General features: G+C 46.7%; 1 protein-coding gene across 3 annotated transcripts in view; it reads right to left on the reverse strand.

The window, feature by feature from the left end:
• The window catches only part of LOC146861445 (NXPE family member 2-like), a 474,101-nt gene that overhangs the window by 148,396 nt on the left and 307,521 nt on the right, over positions 1-18,184 (reverse strand). Inside the window, exon 1 of one of the 3 annotated variants that reach the window (XM_085645738.1) lies at positions 2,392-2,696. The exons of 1 other annotated variant lie outside the window; for it this stretch is intronic. In XM_085645738.1, coding sequence (XP_085501864.1) covers positions 2,392-2,468 — 77 coding nt within the window. In that variant the 5' untranslated portion in view covers positions 2,469-2,696. Of the gene's footprint in view, positions 1-2,391; positions 2,697-18,184 lie in introns of those variants that run through there. One more of the 3 variants, XM_085645740.1, reaches the window with a different exon arrangement.

Below are 18,184 nucleotides of genomic sequence, written 5' to 3' on the forward strand. Positions count from 1 at the left end.
CAACTAGTGAGTCACTTTAGGGTTACTTTGATCATGACTAAATATGTAGGATGTGGCTACGCAAGGTAGACACATAAAGCTTCGGGTATAGAATTGTTCAACTGCATTCATCAATATTGGACACCAACGCATATGCATTTTGGATTGCAGTTGATGGTCTAGCACCATGGAAAGGGCGGGAGCGACTCTATATAGACAGCTTCCGGGAGCACATTCCTGTTTACCACAGGGGAACTCATACGCAGCGGCTGCGACTAATACCATCAATGCCGAGCACAGGTAAGTAGACCTTAGATGGTGAATATAACTCCCTGTTCATTGGTTTTGACCTAATTTATAATCTGGATAAATGGCATTCGATTGATTCAAGGTTAGCAACAACGCGATTTTAAATGTAAGTGACCAGCCCCTAATGTGCTATAATACAGCTGTTTTCACACTGTTCTTATAGATAAAACCTCGGGGCTTACTGGAATCAATGTTAGCAACGAGATTTCAGATGCAAGTGATTAACCCATAATGTATTACTAAATTGTTGCTCACACACTGCATTTATAGATAATGCCTGGGGTTTCTATAGTCCTTGAAGTCGCGACTCGTGTATATTGTGATTAATATAACCGGTTCCAGCGTTTGAAAAAGGGTCAGACCTGGGCGTAGTTTGCGGAGTTTTGCTACGCAGAACTCCGTAAAGCGACAAAAAAACTCTGGCAAGTTCCGCAAGTGGTAGAGTGCAGTGCGAACTGCCGTTCGTGCTGATCTTTTTGCAGCTTGGGTAGAAATTCTACTCGAGCAGCAGCTCGCGCTCGCCAACTTACCAGTGCGCGCAACAAAATTTGTTTTATTTATTTAATTGTTTACTTACCTCTGTTCATCCAAATTCCGGTGTTTACTACTTCCCCACCCTGCCCCTCCCCCGCCCCACCTCACCGCCCCACGGAACTCCCTCCACCGGCCGCTACTGGATGAAGCTAAGATTGTGACAGGTGCCACAATCTATAGTTTGGATTAAATCTAAAAATGCTTCTCGATATTCAACAGAGTTTGTCCGAAACTGCCCATTCTGTACAGTTGGAACGTGGTCAATGAGTCACTTACTGTTTTTTGCCCAGCTTTTTTTACAAGAAAGAAGGGATATAATACTATACCGTTTTTAAAGCCTAGGGGATTCATTTTCATTTGTAAATGCTGGCTTCTTATCCGTTAATTGGCTTGTTAGTCCCTCCTTTGTACCACCTTGTCTTCATTTGTAACTTCACATGAGGACTAGCCCTTTTACTTCTATTGTTACACTGTATGTCTTATTTTCTTTAATGAGTTTCTCCTACTGCAGGCATGACATGCTTTTCTGCAACATTCAGCACGCAATGCGCGCTTTCACTTTCCAAGCAGCCCTGTACAATGGCGGCTGAGGTCAAGCATTTACAAGAGTTTGAGCTATTGGCATTGTTAATGACAATGCCTTTCATTTATGTGTTTATTATCAAAACAGATTTTAAAAAAAAGGCATTGTCATTTGCAATACCAATTGCTTAAACTCTAGGAAATGCGAGATCTATTGCACTGCAATTGCTTTTTTAACTGTGTTTTCTCTTCTTTCAGCTCAGAAGTAGGGACAATTATTGTGTTAGAAATGAAAAATGATCATTCTTAAAGGGGCGAATTCATTCAGGAAAGCGTCGACCGTCTTACCGAAGCTATTTGTTTTGTGTTTCTGGCCCCTAAACTCTTTTAGTTTACCAGCAGGATGTATGGCTTCCTGGAATATTTTGGTAAAGGACTGTGCTGTTACCGACCTCAGCTTCAGCCGTATTTTGCTCTTTATTTTGCCGGCTGACTTTAGTAAATAATAGGGAAGTGGACATGATAAATTTCAAAGTATAAAAGATATATAAAGTCAAGTCTTGATATAACCCCGCATTTAAATATTTAAGTAGCAATTGGGTATACAATACTTGACGTGCTCGAACTGTCAGTCACGTGACGCTCAGGCATGAAGTAATCCGGCATACTCAGAGACCTGACATTTACGGGTTCTAAAGTGACACACCCAGGCGCGATGACGTTTAGGAGTGTAATAGTGACACGTTAAATGCCCTGTCAAATACGTATAGCAACTACGGGTTCAATAACTCGACATAAACAATATCTGTACGATTTTGAACCCGGGTATTATATTTAGAAGTACACGGTCTCAGCATAATCAAATAACAATACATAAAGCACACCACAACTCGACATTTCCCCCTTTCTGTGCGCTTGCCAGTTTATTAATTCCCTTTACCTTCTCCTGTAATACGGTAGGGGTGCCCTCCTCTGCCAGTTCAGCCCACCTCCCTGTTACCACATGCCCGCCACGGGTTTATGGGTCAATAAATAAGAGATGTGTACCTTTGAGACCTGCTCTGCTCCGCCGCCTGCACTGCCGGGTGCTGTCGCGTGTCTAGGAAGCCGGAGGATACACCCATAGTCCCGCCTGCAGCTGTCAGCAACAGGTAATTCAGGTATATTTCGGAAAATGGGATTAGCGCAAAATGGACTGCCCAACATCAAATGTTGTGCTGGCAAGGAAAGGCAGGAGGTTCCAACTCGTCACCTGTGAGAGTGAGTGGCTGATGCGGTAAGTTGAAAGTGTGTGTTGTAGCCAGTGCTTTAAATGGGAAAAATAAGCGCAGGTACTCATTAAAATGAGCTACAGGTTTAGTGAGGGGGCGGAGCTAGGGGCGGGGCTGAAGGCCAGACATGATGATACTTAACGACTTCTGTATTAGTTGCAGCACATACCAAAACACATGAGAAATGTGTTGATATAAACAAAGCAAGTTAACTGATTACACAAAATGAAAGAGAAATGCGATAATCTGTTAACATTTCCTTTTTTTTGCAATAGTTGCACCCTTTTTAATGTCATACTGTTGATTGCTGTTTGGCACCATACTATATATTTTTAAGCATACGAGTAGGAAGAAACTGAAAATACCCCCACTTCGAACAAAAGATCTTATGGCACCAAGCAAATGAAGCAAACAATCATGACCCTCCCCAGAAGAAATCTCTTGTCTCTTCCATTGATCTATCCATTTATCTTTTCATCCCACCATTTACCTGCTGATGTCCACCATTTAACCTTTACATTCTGTTGTCTATTCAGTCTTTCATCAATCATTCAGTTTTTCACCATTCCGTCTGTCCACCCTTCATATCCAAACCTATCCATCCATCTCCAAACCTATCCATTCATCCTTTCACTCATCCATCTGTTTATCCACCTTTTCCCTCATCCATCAATCTATTCGCTCATCTATCCATCAACCCTTTCACTCTTTCATTCCATCCACCTTTTCATTCCATCCACCCTTTCATTCCATCCACCCTTTCACTCAATCCCTCCTTTCACTCATCCATCATCCACCCTTTCATTCATCTATCCAATCTTTCACTTATCCACCCATCATCTGCCCTTTTAGCCAATCATCCACCCTCTTTCACCCATGCATGCTTTCACTCATCCTTTCATCTATTCATCCATCCATACATACATCCACCCTTGCTCACTCATCCATCCACTCACTCACCCACCCACCAACCCTTTTTTTCGTTATTTATGAATCTTTGTCGCCGAGCAGACATGTACACACAAAGTGCCACCAATTTTCTTTAAAATACCTCCTGAGAGTGTCTTGATTCTCTCTCTTTCTCTCACTTTTTTCTTACAAAAACAGGCATACAAATGCAGGCAAACACACAAACATAGCAGACACACAAGGGCAGAGATTACATGAGCACCAGTTACATTACAGAAAGTCACATTAATTTTTGTTTTAGGCCTAGGACAATTAAGTCATTTGCTCAGAATCACAGGATGTTGAGCTGAAGCTGGGACTCAAACCTATTTTCATCGTTCCTTGTTAGGCAGCTCTGACCAGCCCTAACATTACATCCTCTCAGTTTTCTATCTGGGAAAGATGTCTCACAGCCTATGCACACATAACCCCCCCACCAAGGCCTGAAAGACACTGGAGCCAAGGTGCTAACAACAGGCACACATCAAGGCCAAGTCACTAACTCTCCCCCTTTCCCAGCAAACTATAGCTTCAGGGCGCTAGCCTGGATAGGGAGAAGGGAAAAAAAGCAGAGAGACCCTCAGGCACCATCCCATTGCCCAATGTCCGCCTTCCCAATCTGATGCTGGGTAGCGTGTAATATCCCCTCCCACTCCCCCTTCGCAGACTCGTGCTGAGAGGTGCATTCATCTCGGGTGTCACGCTGTAATTAGATTTGTGGGGTGAGGGATAGGCTCAGAGTCCCACACCTACAGTGTGATTGACTGGGCAGGGTCTGATTGGACCCTTCACTTTTATTCACAGAGGACCGTAGGGCATTCACAACCCTAAACAGCCCTTAAGTGATGCTAATGAGCCGCTGCTGGATTGCTCAGCAGCGGCTCCATTCAGAGGCATACACTGCCCCTCCCTCCATTCTGCCTTCTCTTTTTTGCCAAGCAGAGCACTTTCTGCGCAGCACAGTCTCCAGTGCCATCGAGCCTGCACTGCCTGACTTTCCCCTGAGTACCGGTACTGTCCTTGGCGAAGGAAAAGTTCCGGTACTCAAAGGGAGAAAAATAAGAAGTGCTGGTACTCCGTACCGGTGAGTACCAGCCCATTTAAAGCACTGGTTGTAGCCATATGCCGGTCGTTGCATTTCGTTCAGAGAAACAGTGCATTCTGGGGGTTGTAGTCTTCGTAGTTGATTGTGACGCCCCATAGAACATCGCAGCACCGGCAGTGGAGTACTATAAAAACTTCCCCTGCAAGTTCCGTACTCTCTTCCTCAGCAGCGGAGCGTGGAACAGGCAGGTATATAAATAAATAAAACGTGCAGTGCTCGATGGGTGTGGCTTCAATTTGTACAGCAGGTGAAGTGGCATCGGGGGCAAGGTGCAACAGCCCTGGGCGCCCACTGAGCCATATTTCTCTATTACACATCTCAAATATGGTTGCTACGGGGCCCATGTTATCTTAGCGCTACCATGACACACTGGCTACGCCACTGCCACGCCCGTCCTCCCCTCACTACACCATTATAAAACTGAGGGGAATATTCTCAAGAATGTGTGATAACCATTGCAAATTTAGCGTAACGCAACTTTGCACATCGCAGTCCATCGCTAGAGAAAATAACACCATCTTAACGTCCAATTCCCAACCTGGCGCACCATGCGATAGCTGCATGATATCGCGCCAAATGACCGCGTAAAAACCCACATGATAAACAAAAAATGCGAAACACGAACGCCCAAAAAGTTACGATGCCCCAAAGCGTGATACCAAAATCGGTGAAAACCAGCGACAGACCTGCAATTCCCACGCGTCATGCAGGAAAATGCACTATAAAAGCAAAAGAAAAAAAACACCAAAACCAATTCAAACTGCGTAGCACCATGGATACACCCTGAGTACCAGTACTGTCCTTGGCGAAGGAAAAGTTCCGGTACTCAAAGGGAGAAAAAGAAGAAGTGCTGGTACTCCATACCGGTGAGTACCAGCCCATTTAAAGCACTGGTTGTAGCCATATGCCGGTCGTTGCATTTCGTTCAGAGAAACAGTGCATTCTGGGGGTTGTAGTCTTCGTAGTTAATTATGACGCCCCATAGAACATCGCAGCACCGGCAGTGGGGTACTATAAAAACTTCCCCTGCAAGTTCCGTACTCTCTTCCTCAGCAGAGGAGCGTGGAACAGGCAGGTATATAAATAAATAAAACGTGCAGTGCTCGATGGGTGTACAGCAGGTGAAGTGGCATCGGGGGCAAGGTGCAACAGCCCTGGGCGCCCACTGAGCCATATTTCTCTATTACACATCTCAAATATGGTTGCTACGGGGCCCATGTTATCTTAGCGCTACCATGACACACTGGCTACGCCACTGCCACGCCCGTCCTCCCCTCACTACACCATTATAAAACTGAGGGGAATATTCTCAAGAATGTGTGATAACCATTGCAAATTTAGCGTAACGCAACTTTGCATATCGCAGTCCATCGCTGGAGAAAATAACACCATCTTAACGTCCAATTCCCAACCTGGCGCACCATGCGATAGCTGCATGATATCGCGCCAAATGACCGCGTAAAAACCAACATGACAAACAAAAAATGCGAAACACGAACGCCCAAAAAGTTACGATGCCCCAAAGCGTGATACCAAAATCGATGAAAACCAGCGACAGACCTGCAATTCCCACGCGTCATGCAGGAAAATGCACTATAAAAGCAAAAGAAAAAAAACACCAAAACGAATTCAAACTGCGTAGCACCATGGATACACCCAGACCGAGTGCAGAGGACAAGCCAAACTCCACAAGCCCCACGGAGGACCAGCATAGAACCCCATGTTCGGGGAAGGGCAAGAAGAAGAGGAAGAGGAAGATGGGGTTCAGTCCTCAGGAAGCCCGGATCATCGTCATGGAGGTGACAGAACACCATCAACAACTGTTCGTCACCTCCACTGCGGCAATGGCAACCCAAACGGAAATATGGCAGTCCATTTTCACCAACGTCAATGCAGTCGGAGTGTCGAGGAGGTCAATGGAGGAGGTGAAGAGGCTTTGGCATGAAGTGCACAGCCAAACCAAGGAGAAACTCGAAGCCAACAGGAAGGCAGCAACGACGACTGGAGGTGGGAGTCCTGCCCCACAGGAGGAGCTGGATGAAATGGTGGCCACAGTCATCAGTGTGGAGATGGTGGCAGGAGTTGGGGACCTGGACACAGCTCGAAATGACCTGACCCAACAGCAAAAGGGTGAGTAACCACCAGGGACTGGTGGACGGGGTGAGATGGGGACAATGGCACACATGCACAATCATGTGTAGCACACTGCACAATGACTGTGGAACATGTCCCTGATACACTTGCAACACTGCAGCACACATACAAACCCCAAGTAAGTCCCATCCACCATGTGCACATATGGGCCCCCACAAATCACCAAGAACACAACCGAGCCATGCACATGTGATGAATCCAGAAAAGCAGTGGCTGTGTGAGCCACACTGACTATGCAAGTGACACTGCATGACCGATAGCATGGCAGCAGCCAAAATACATGACATGGTGCACGAATCGACATGGATGTGGCCCATTGCGGATCACATCCGTAAAGGATCAGGTCACACTCTGACATATCCACGTGCACTCAAAACCCATGCCGTCCAATACACGCAGCAGACGAACAATGCACAAGGCCACAAAATCTGTCCAAGAGCACATATGACCCAAGTTGCAAATATTTCAGCCCCCGAAAAGCACACAATTCAAATGCACACCGCCTCAAAGGGATAAGGGTACACGAAATTAGAGCTGCAGGGGCAACTCCCCCACAATGCAGCACACACACATAGCAATCACAGACCATCAGCATTGACGGCAATGTGGTACAAAGTGCAACACCTACACCACAGGACAGAGGACACAACAGGTTCCGCTTGTGTGTAGTAACTGTCCACTCACATCTGACATTACCTGACACTGTGTGATCATAATGTACGGGTACTACCACACATCCGTCATGTAGTCGAAAATCCCACTGTCTGCCATCAATTAGCCAACTCCACCAAAACAGTCACAATGTGCATTGTCATGCAGTCTGTATGTAAACATTTGCAAAGTGTCAACATACATGGGAAACTCTGTTAACTTGCATCTCTCCTTAACATTGCAGAGGGACATTCAAGACTTACTGCAGAGCAAACCACAAATCCCATCAGTGATGATGAAGTGGACAACCTGCACAGATGTCAAGACACCCTCCAACGGCTAATGGGCAGCCTCCGCACCCCACCTCCAGGAGAAGGGGAGGCCAGCTGCCTGGAGGTGACCCCACCACCTGCACAGACCAAACAGCAGGAAACACACACCGCCAGGGCTGTCTCCCAGGACCCTCACGAACACTACATGGAATTGCAACGCCGTGTGTTGGGTTGCCAGGTAGAGTTGGCTGATCAGCTGCGGGTGGATTTCGAGCTCGTGGCAGCCAAACTCGATGTCATATGTGGGTGTCTGAGTCCCATCAGGGACCACGTACGGTCCCTAACGGACACTCCCTGTTCGCACCATGCTCACCGACAATCCTTGGCTAACCTCCCTGGGGCCATTACTCGGATACAAGAACTGTCTAGTCAGACAGGCACCGGCGATGACAGCACAGAGTTGGCACAGATGCGAAGGGCAATGAAGACCATGGAGCAGATGCAGGCTGGAAGTATGGCTGCCACGGCTGAACACCAGCGGGATGTAGCTGGGATCTTTCATGCCCTGCAGTTCATCATCTTGCCATTGCTGCCACAGAGCCAGTCCCAGATAACTGCAGCGGGAACTTCGACACACACATCTCCGACCCCTGATGTGTCAGCGGCACACAGTAATGCAGCCATTACACCACCACACTCACCGGACACACCAGACACAGAAGAAGTATCAGAGGAGTAAGATGTGGATGGTACTTACTGTGTGAGGAAGGCGGTAGTAGCATCCATCGCCGCCAGATGGCCTGTATCTGCCTGGTTCTGCCCTATGCATCATGCACTGGGACAGCAGCTTCCACTGACCCCCAGAACACTCTGTGACATCCACCCGGACCCCTACATGGACTGCCATATCTTCACTACTTGACAATTACACAGCAATCCTGCTGCGGACAACACTCTCCCTCTTCCAAATCACTTTTCAATCCCCAAAGGACTCTGGTTGGCCCACCACTGGGCTTCCATGTTATGTGGGCTTGGATGGCTATGTACTGCTTCAGCTCCGTCATTCACCAGATTGTGAATAAAACATTTGAAATCACACAGATGTGTCATGACTATGTTCACTTACGTATGAAAGTATGGCTGGATGTAGGGACAATGATTGCACAAGAAGGTACACCCTGGTGAATGACATCAATGCGCATGTTTATCCCTGAGACACATGGCCAATTGGATGACTGTGAAGGTGAGTACTAGCTGTGTCCACATTGCACATTAACAACAATCTCACAACCTCCAACGTAGGCACACGTCCATGTATTGAATAGGACTGTGGGTAGGAATGACCAAATCGGTAGCAGGCCAGAAGTGGTGTCCTACATCACATGTGACAACAGAACTTCACATCGCATACCTACTCACACACATCTGTGTGGACACATTCTATTATGATTTATGACATTGCTCCATATGGTCAGAGGTTGGACACCATACTCACATTGCTGAAGACACGTAAGTGCATAGGTCTGCCAGCAACTATCCCAAAACAATGTCTGGCTCACAGAGGTGGAGCTGTCACGCCCATTGTACCTGCGTCAGTCAGTCCCTCCCTGTGTAGGGACGATGCTCATTGTGGCACACGAGGGGTCAATCTAATCAACACTCATCACAGTTAGACACCTGTGAAGTTGTGTAGACTTTATTGGCATGTGCGTGTCAGTACAGACAAGGCAACGGCCACAACATGCAGGGACATGCTTAAGACACTTACACGCTGCATGGGAACATGTCGAGGTGCAGGAAATGGGGAGGCAGAAATGAACACCAATCATTACGGATGGCAACGGTCTCAGCCCACCTTGCCTTGCTGGACGAGTCATGTGTTGTTTGGCGTCTGCTCATTGCCCCGTGTGAAGGGGCACGACTTACAGCCCATGGGGTCTGCATAGTGCTCTGCCACCGGACTGCGCCGACTGTCTGCTCTGCTGACAGTGATCAGGTGAAAGGGTCTGTAGGAAGGTGGATATCTGACTATGGTTACCCCCAACTTTTTGCCTAGTGTCTAGCTGGTTTTTCGACTTAGTTGGCCTGAGATCCTGCCATTCAGGGTCTCAGGCTGTCTGCTCTCTCTTTAAAATGGACTCCATGTACCCTAGGTACATAACCAATTGGTAAGGATCACCTTATTGGACCCTGTACAGTGTACCCTAGGTACCCAGGGCATAGGTGTACCCTAGGCCTCCCAGGGGCTGCAGCATGTATTATGCCACCCCTGGTCTGGCCTTCCAATTAGACACAACTGGCTGATCACTCAGCTGGGGCAAGGTCGTGTAATCACCCCTTGCTTAGATATAGTATGCCTATATCTACCCTTATATATAGACACATGTATGCCTATCAGTCACTCCTATGGCAAGCCTTAACAATCCTGGAGGCAGAGTGCTTGGTAACATGTGAGATGGTGCTCTAGCATGAGCTGAGCCTGTCTGCAGCTTTCGGAACCAAGTCCTTATAGCTGTTCTATGATATAGCCTACCATATACTCTTAAAGTGCCTTATAATCTTAAACGGTTATGGTAACTATGGTTTGGCTTTATCAAAACATGTCGTGTAAGGTGTCTAACACTTTGGAATAATACCCCCATACCATTTCTGGTGATGAGGATATTATTCCTCCCTTCTAGAGGGAGAGACATGTTAAAATCCTACTTTGCTGTTTAACTCTAACCAAAGCCTCAGCATCACAAAATGGATGCTGCTGCCACAGACACAAGTCTGACCTCCTGCTGCTGGGAGTGATCCCAGCCAGGGAGGCCTGAACAATAGGTTTCCTGCTTGGGGAGGTGCTAGCACCTCCCCAGACAGCCTTTAGTGTATTGGGGCAGGGTGGGCTGAAAGGAATGAGACATGCCTGGGGCACACAAGGTGTTCCTTGCATAGTCCAGTTCAAACCGGCGCTTGGGCACTCCAGCCCCAGCTCTGGCGCGAAACTGGACAAAGGGAAGTGGGTGTAACCACCCCCTCCCAGGTCCCACCCATAAGGCGTGACCTAGCAGGTATCCCAGCCCCCCAGATTAGTATAAGAGTGGGAGTTGGGCCTCAAGACTTTAGATTATCCTGAACCTGCAAAACTGAACAGAAACTCTGGACCTTCGACATTCGACGAAAGAAGAAGACTGAAGAATCTCCCTTGTAGCCAAGGAGTGGCTACCCTGTGCAAACAGGCACCATCAAGAGACTACCCTTTGCTTTGCCCACGTTCTACGAGGAACCGACTGCAGAGCCTGACCAGAGCCTTGACTTCCAGACTTCTCCGACCCTGATCCACATCTACAGCCGAGCTGAGATCCGTGGAGGCGACGAGCGACGTGGGACCGGCTACCTGGAAAAAGTGGCTAGTAACTTAAAGCGCAGCTTCTGAGGTACCCTCGAAGTTGTGCACCGGGGATTGAGAAGCCCCAACCCCAAGCACCATCTGCACCGAAGATCAGCCCCCCACACTCCACGAGTCCTGCGTGGGGCCCTTCAGCATTTTCCTGCTTGCCGTGTCTGTCCGGTTGCTTGCCCGCTGGCTAGTGGCCTTTGTGACGACCCTCCCTGAAATCTTCTGCACTGGTTTGGCTCCTCCAGACTGGCTCCCGCTTCTCTGCAAAGAAGAAGCACCCCAGACCTTCCTGGTCTGCACCAGAAGCAAGTCCTTCGTTCTTCGTGGGTTCCGCTTGCCAAGGCTTGGTGAGTCCTAGTCCAACTTCGACGCCGCCGACAGCAAGAGCCTTCGTGGGACAGCTCGCCTCCTGGTCCTGGTCGTCCTCGACGCTTCCTGGTCCTCCTGGCTGCAGCGACAAGCTTCACCTTCACCTGCAATCTTCACAACATCGCCTGGTTCCTTCCTGGTTCCACGTGGTCACTGGCTAGTGACCTTGACTCTGTCCTTTCTGCTTGCAGGTTTCTTCTCTTCTTGATCCCAGCCTTGGGATCCACCGGACACTCTTCACTGACTGCCTGTCAGCATCTTTCTTCAGGCATCCATAGGAGTCGACGACGAAAACGACGCATCTTCACCCCTATGCACCCGCAGCCTGTGGGCTAGGTAACTTGGGTACTCCGGTGCTCATCAGGATAGTGACTATCCTAGTGTCTAGTTTTCAAGTCTCAACTTCCTAGCTACTCCGGAAGTGTCCTAAATCTACCGTTTTCTAAACTGTACTATTTCTATTGACTTTTACGCATTACGCGTGAGTGTTTCCACTCTGCATACGAATCCCGTGGGCCTCCCACTTCCTAACTAACGCTAGTGTAGTGTAGCCCCAGCGATTCCCTAGGCCTAGGCCTATTCTATTTCCGTGACAGTGGTTCTTATACCACTTACCTAGTATATGGTTTGCGTGGCCCCTAGGGCCTAACTGTATTACTTACCTGTGTGACTTAAAGTATGCTTAAATAAGACTGTGTTGTACTTACCTCTAATCTCATAAAGAGTGCTGAGGGTTTGACTAGAATAAATACACTTTATTTTATATATATATCTGTTGTGGTGTCCTTTCATTTGGTATTCAAGGGATTATATATGGTATCACAGCTGGCTTCACATGCCATTCAGAGTTTAGCCTAAGACTGCTCTTGTCCATGCTACCACTAGGATAGCTGGTCTATAAGGTTGACTTTACAACCAATCACCATAAGGGTTATTTGGACTGATATAAGGTGTACACTAGAACTAGTGACATCATACATCAGGCCAACTTCTCACAGGGTCCGACAAGGTCACATGTCGTGCTACATTGCCATGTGTGTACTCTCCCCCCAGCAGTGTGTCCAAATTGGTAACGTTGCCAAACGACGCTGTGATGCTCCGACCATGGAACTGCATCACCTTGCACAGGTGTGTGTACATACACGTAGTTCCACGCACATGCATTCAGAGTCCAGACAAAGGTAGACATGTCCTCTGTTGTGGTGGGATATGTGAGCATTCCCCACGATGCAACAAGGTGTTGGGACCTGTGCTGTGGGTGACAATCCAATGTGGCTGCAGGAACGTAGTTGCTCGTCCATGAATGCCAGCACAGCTTCATGTGCAATGTGTTCCAATAGTACGTTGTTGTCGGGTTCAAGGATCACCAGGGTGAGCCAATCCATTAACTGGTGAGGCAGATGTGCTCAGTCCATGCCGTTTTCCCAATCCGCAACACAGCCCAATAGGGGAGCGCCTCAATGTGGTCAATGCACACGAGGAGTTGTGCAATCTCCCATGCGCAACTGCCAGCACATACGCCAAAGATCAGTGCATCCCATGCACAGCTATCCCGGTGACACTCCTGTTTGTGGGCCAACAGGGGGCGCACTGTCAAGTCATAATCCAATTCAGCAACTGTTGCGGTAGAAAAGGCAGACCTCCATGGGCCACTCAAATGTGCATGATCGACAGTAGAACCAGGTCTGACGCAGGTGACGTAGGCAAGACGGAAACTCAGACGGAAACTGATTCACAACACTGCCATCGGCAGGGATCCCAACAGATGCAGCATTCGTGCATGGTACAGTTCCACGTGACAGGGGTTGTGCATGTGCGCGGGAATGCCTGCCATTGCGCTTGTTGGTCTCGTGGCACCGGCACTCCTCAGACCAGCGGAAGTTCGGTGGACGATATGCCACAGCTCTGGGCAATGAGTCGTATGTGTGTGCAACGTTTGGACATATGGGTAGTTTTTAACCAATGTGTCAAGAGCATCCCTTGCAGGTGTAGGTCGTGCAGGGACAAGTGTGTGGGCACATTGGGGTTTCAATAGCACAGTTCGCAGTGTGGGAGTCGTCGGAGGCTGGTATGGTTTTTCACGCTGGATGTGCCAGCGGCATTCAGGACCAAGGTTGGGGGTTCAGTTGGCCTTCAGCCTTCTGTGTTAAGACAAAGGAGCTTTCTTTCCTGATTTTAGTCTGACTACTGCTTGCATTTCTTTAATGTGATGTGGACTTTGCACTGACTTTGATGCCAGACCTGTCATTTGGGGTGCACAGATTTCGAGACACACGCAGCTCTTGGCATGTTTGCATGAGCCAAGGCCCCGATTGGCCTTGCGCTCCTTGTTCAGTCTCACTCTTCTCTCTCTTTCTCTCTCTCTCTCTCTTTCTCTCTCCCTGTCTTTTGATGAGTGCCTGACACACCTTCTTATCTTGGACATTGTCTTGCAGGCTGCGAGTCAGATTATCCAGGCATGCCCCGCCATGACTTTTCAAAATAGTTGTTTGGTAACAAAATAAAATGTGATATTTTGTTTGGTCTTTCAATGGTGAATGTATGAATCAGGATTTCAGTGCTCACATGTATGTTGATTGTTGCAATTGCACAACATCAGGCGGGTGCATTTGTTCATGTTTTCGTGCCGTTGATGTGCAGTGTCTTGGTCCGCGGGAGTAGGGGGGTGCCCGGGGGGGGGGGGAGTCCTGTGGGTGGTGGCGGTGAGTGTTGGGTGTCCGGCATGCATGTTAAGTGGCGCGACTATCAAGGACCCCCTGATATACTTCTAGAACTCCTAGGACAGGGTAAATAATACAGTGGAAAAAAAAAATCCTAGGTGGTCAAAGGTAGACTAATTCAAACAATCATTAACTCAGACAACATGATAAAGCGAACTCAGTGTGAATGTGATTAAACTACATTAAAACATATTGGAAATGTATTTTATTCATTTATAATAAAAAAGATTTTCGTTCAAATGATATTGTGAAAAATACATGATTCTGATGCAACATCATTTCAGTAGGGTACACAATTAACACAAATATCACAAAACAAAAACTTAGTTGGAAACAGACGAAACATTAATACATATGTGTGAACAGTATGGAGATAATACTGGGAAAAAAACGGGGACAATTGATATGAAGTGGCTAAGAGATGGGTCTTCTTAACGCGTGTTTCGGCACTAATAGCGCTTTCATCAGGAGGGCCACAATTCTTACCTATAGAACAATAATATTTCTATAAAACACAACTCTTAAAACACACTGAGTTCAAAGATATCTCAATATTACATTCTACTAGAAGTTGCCAAAATTGAGACTCAAGGGGGGGTAAAGTAAACTACAAAAACTGATCAAAGAATTCAACCTCCGAATGCATACCGTCACCATAGATGTGGGTAAGGTAGTGTTAGACACCTATAGTGGAAATGTTATACAGATATAATGTGTACCAATATATACAAGTGAAGGAAAAGAAGATCAAGAAAGAAAAGAGGTGAGAAATGTAATGCATTCATAAAACTGATGAATAGGTGTCGTGACTAAAAATGGCTAGATAGCAAAGGTACCAACAAAATTGAATAAAGCTTACTGGATATCACAGCAGTATCAACTTTTAATCGAGGTCTAAAGATGTGCTGATCATAACCGACCTGTATATAGCTATGCTTAAACCTGTAAGATGGAAACAGGGGGAACATATCAGGAAGTGTGTTTTTGTGGAAGGTATGATCTAGATATAGATATCAAGCAGTCTATTTTATAAGCTAATTTATTCATATTTTAATTCAATTAATTCGTAAGGATACTGACTGAGGCTTGAACAACAAATGATGATATCTTTATGCTTTTATTGGTATATAACTGGCTGCTTGTAACATCGAAAGTGTGTTACACGACGTTTCAACCTGGAACATATTTACAGGTTGAAAAATACCCTCTAGTCATTGATATGGGGACAGTCCATTTGTTGTATTGATGGCCTCGCATACAAATTTAATGACATCGCATTGCTAATGTACCAAGATGTCAGACACTGTAAATTGATGCCTCTATGCTTTTATGAATATATAAGAGGATACTAGCGACTTAGAAAAAATTGCAGCAGGGGTGGGCTATCAAAAGGGAGTCAGCACTGCCCTGTGTAGGAAGGGTAAATCTCAAATAGTAAAGTGCATTTTGTTATTGAGAACAAGGCTAGAGAGATCATTCGTAACATGAGGATGTAAAGTAACGTGATTACCTCGTATGGTAGTTCTAGAATGCCGCTTGGGAAACCAGTAATTACAGCGTTTAACACCCGAGTGGTAATGTCCGTGATCAATGCAGGCGGAGAATAAAGACTCTTGGTGGGGAAAAATAGCGAGTTAGTAGAGTTTTCGCCCCAAGTGCCACTGCAACTGATGCAACTGATGAACCATTGAAATCATGACCCTAGTGCCTGCAAGGTAACTACACTTGTGACCGCCTATTTAATAGTTAAATAAATCAATATTTGGTGTTTAGAGGAGTTCTGACAACTTTTACCCCCGGTGCCGCTGCACCTGCAGCACTATTGAAATCATGGTCCTAGTGCTTGCTAGATAACTGCACTTGTGACTGCTTGTTTAGTTTTAAATGTTAGCGATAATCTGGGGTTAGTGGGGTCCCTAGAGATTTTAACTCCGGTGCCACTGCACCGTTCAAATAAGTTCCTTTTAACTGCAATTGTGACTGTTCAGTAGTCAAATATAGCAATATTATGTGTTTAGAGGAGTTCTGACAACTTTTGGGCCCGGTGCTTATGCAACTACTGCACCATTCATAACCCTGTTGTCTGCAAGGTAACTGCACTTGTGGCTACCTGTTTAGAAGTAAAATATAGCATAGCTCTTGTATATTTTTTTGTCAAAGATCTTTTTACTATCATTTTATGATATACAACATTCATGTTTACTTTAAGAATCATACATGGCATTTTCTTTAACCCAGGTTACAGCATTCTTCGTCTATCCACGGGGAGCTGCATATCGAATTTGACAATTTCCCTTTGTCAACAATCTAAACTTGTGTAATTCCCAATGTTTCCATGTTTCCCTCTTTTTTCAACCCTCCCTCCTCCCCTCTCCCCCCTTTAATCCAGAAAAACCAAAAAAACAGAAAAATGAAATAAGCAGTGTACTCGGGTGTGATATCCGTAAGGAAATGAGTGACAGGGTTGATCGCCGGCTGAGGGATGATTTCAGATCTGGAATAGGTGTAATGCTCGTGTCCTAGTGGGGCATACGATGTGTGGGATGCCCTTGAAGAGGTACGTTATTAGTAGTCCCCAGACATATTCAAAATTCTTGAACTCATCTCGAAAGATGGTGCTCATTCTTTCCATTGTGATGGCCTGTCAGAGTTTGGAATACCATTGTGTCAAGGTGAGAAGCTCTTGTATATTAACTTTATTGTCAACATGCAATGTTTATTACAACATTTAGAATTTGATGTTATACCTAGCTTTTACAGCGGGTTTATCCCCAGATTTGTTTGCTTTGTGGCCTTCTGTCTCTGACCTGTTTTTGTTGGTTCTATGACTTTAGGCACTTTACCACTGCTGATCAGTGCTAAAGTGCATATGCTCTCCCTGTAAATTGTTGTTATGGATTGGTGTTTCCATAATTGGCTTATTTGATTTACTAGTCATTCCCTAGTACAGTTTACTGTGTGCCCAGGGCCTGTAAATCAAATGCGGCTAGTCGGCCTGTAGCACTGGTTGTGCCACCCACATGAGCAGCCTGTAAATGTAACTCAGGCCTGCCATTGCAGTGCCGGTGTGCAGTCTAATACTGCCATGTCGAATTGGCAAGTTCACCCACTTGCCAGGCCGTAACCTTCCCTTTTCTTACATGTTAGTCACCCCTAAGGTGGGCCCAAGGTACCCGTGTGGGCAGGGTGCAGTGGTGTATGTGAAAGGTAAAACATGCCTTGGTGTGTGTGGCATGTCCTGATAGTGAAAAACTGTCAATTTTGTTTTTCACTATTGCAAGGCTATCTGTTCCCATAGGATAGAATGGGGAGTTTGCTTATAACATCTTATAAAAAGTCCGCTCACCTGCCTTTCCAGCCCTCGCTGCCTGCTGCCATTCTCAGGGGACTCCAGCCTCCAGAAATCAAAGCGCCAGGAGGCACCGATGTGAGGCCCAGAGTGCCCGGAGGCACATAAATTCAGTGCGGGGCTCACCTGCCTATCCTGCCCTCGCTGCCTGCTGCCATTGTCAGGTGACTCCAGCCCCCAGAAATCAAAGTGCCAGAAGGCGCCGATGTGAGGCCCAGAACGCCTGGAGGCCCATAAATTCTGTGCGCTGTGCCGGTCAGCAGCACGAAGAGGCGGGTGGGGCCATCCCCCTTGGCTCTGCAGTAGACTGGTCCCCCTTGGTATAGCGGTTTGGATTGTCCTCCATTGGTATTTATCTTCTTTTTTTCTATTTCTTTTCCTTCTATAGAAATTTTATGTTGTAAAGTTGACCCAAACCACTGTTAGGTGGCCATCCTCCCTCCTCCCTCTGTCCTTGGTGGTTTGGTGACAGCTATGGAGTATTTCTCCCTAGAGCGCAGATGTTGTACATATTTAATCGAGGGGATTCTAGAAAGATGGGTAAAAGAGGAGGTAACGATAGGGCTCAGGGCTTGGACAATCTCAAAAGGAAAAAGAAGTCCCTAGGCGGAGTCTGCCA

Source organism: Triturus cristatus, chromosome 3_1 (genome assembly GCF_964204655.1).
Source record: "Triturus cristatus chromosome 3_1, aTriCri1.1, whole genome shotgun sequence".
In the NCBI taxonomy this organism is placed as follows: domain Eukaryota; kingdom Metazoa; phylum Chordata; class Amphibia; order Caudata; family Salamandridae; genus Triturus; species Triturus cristatus.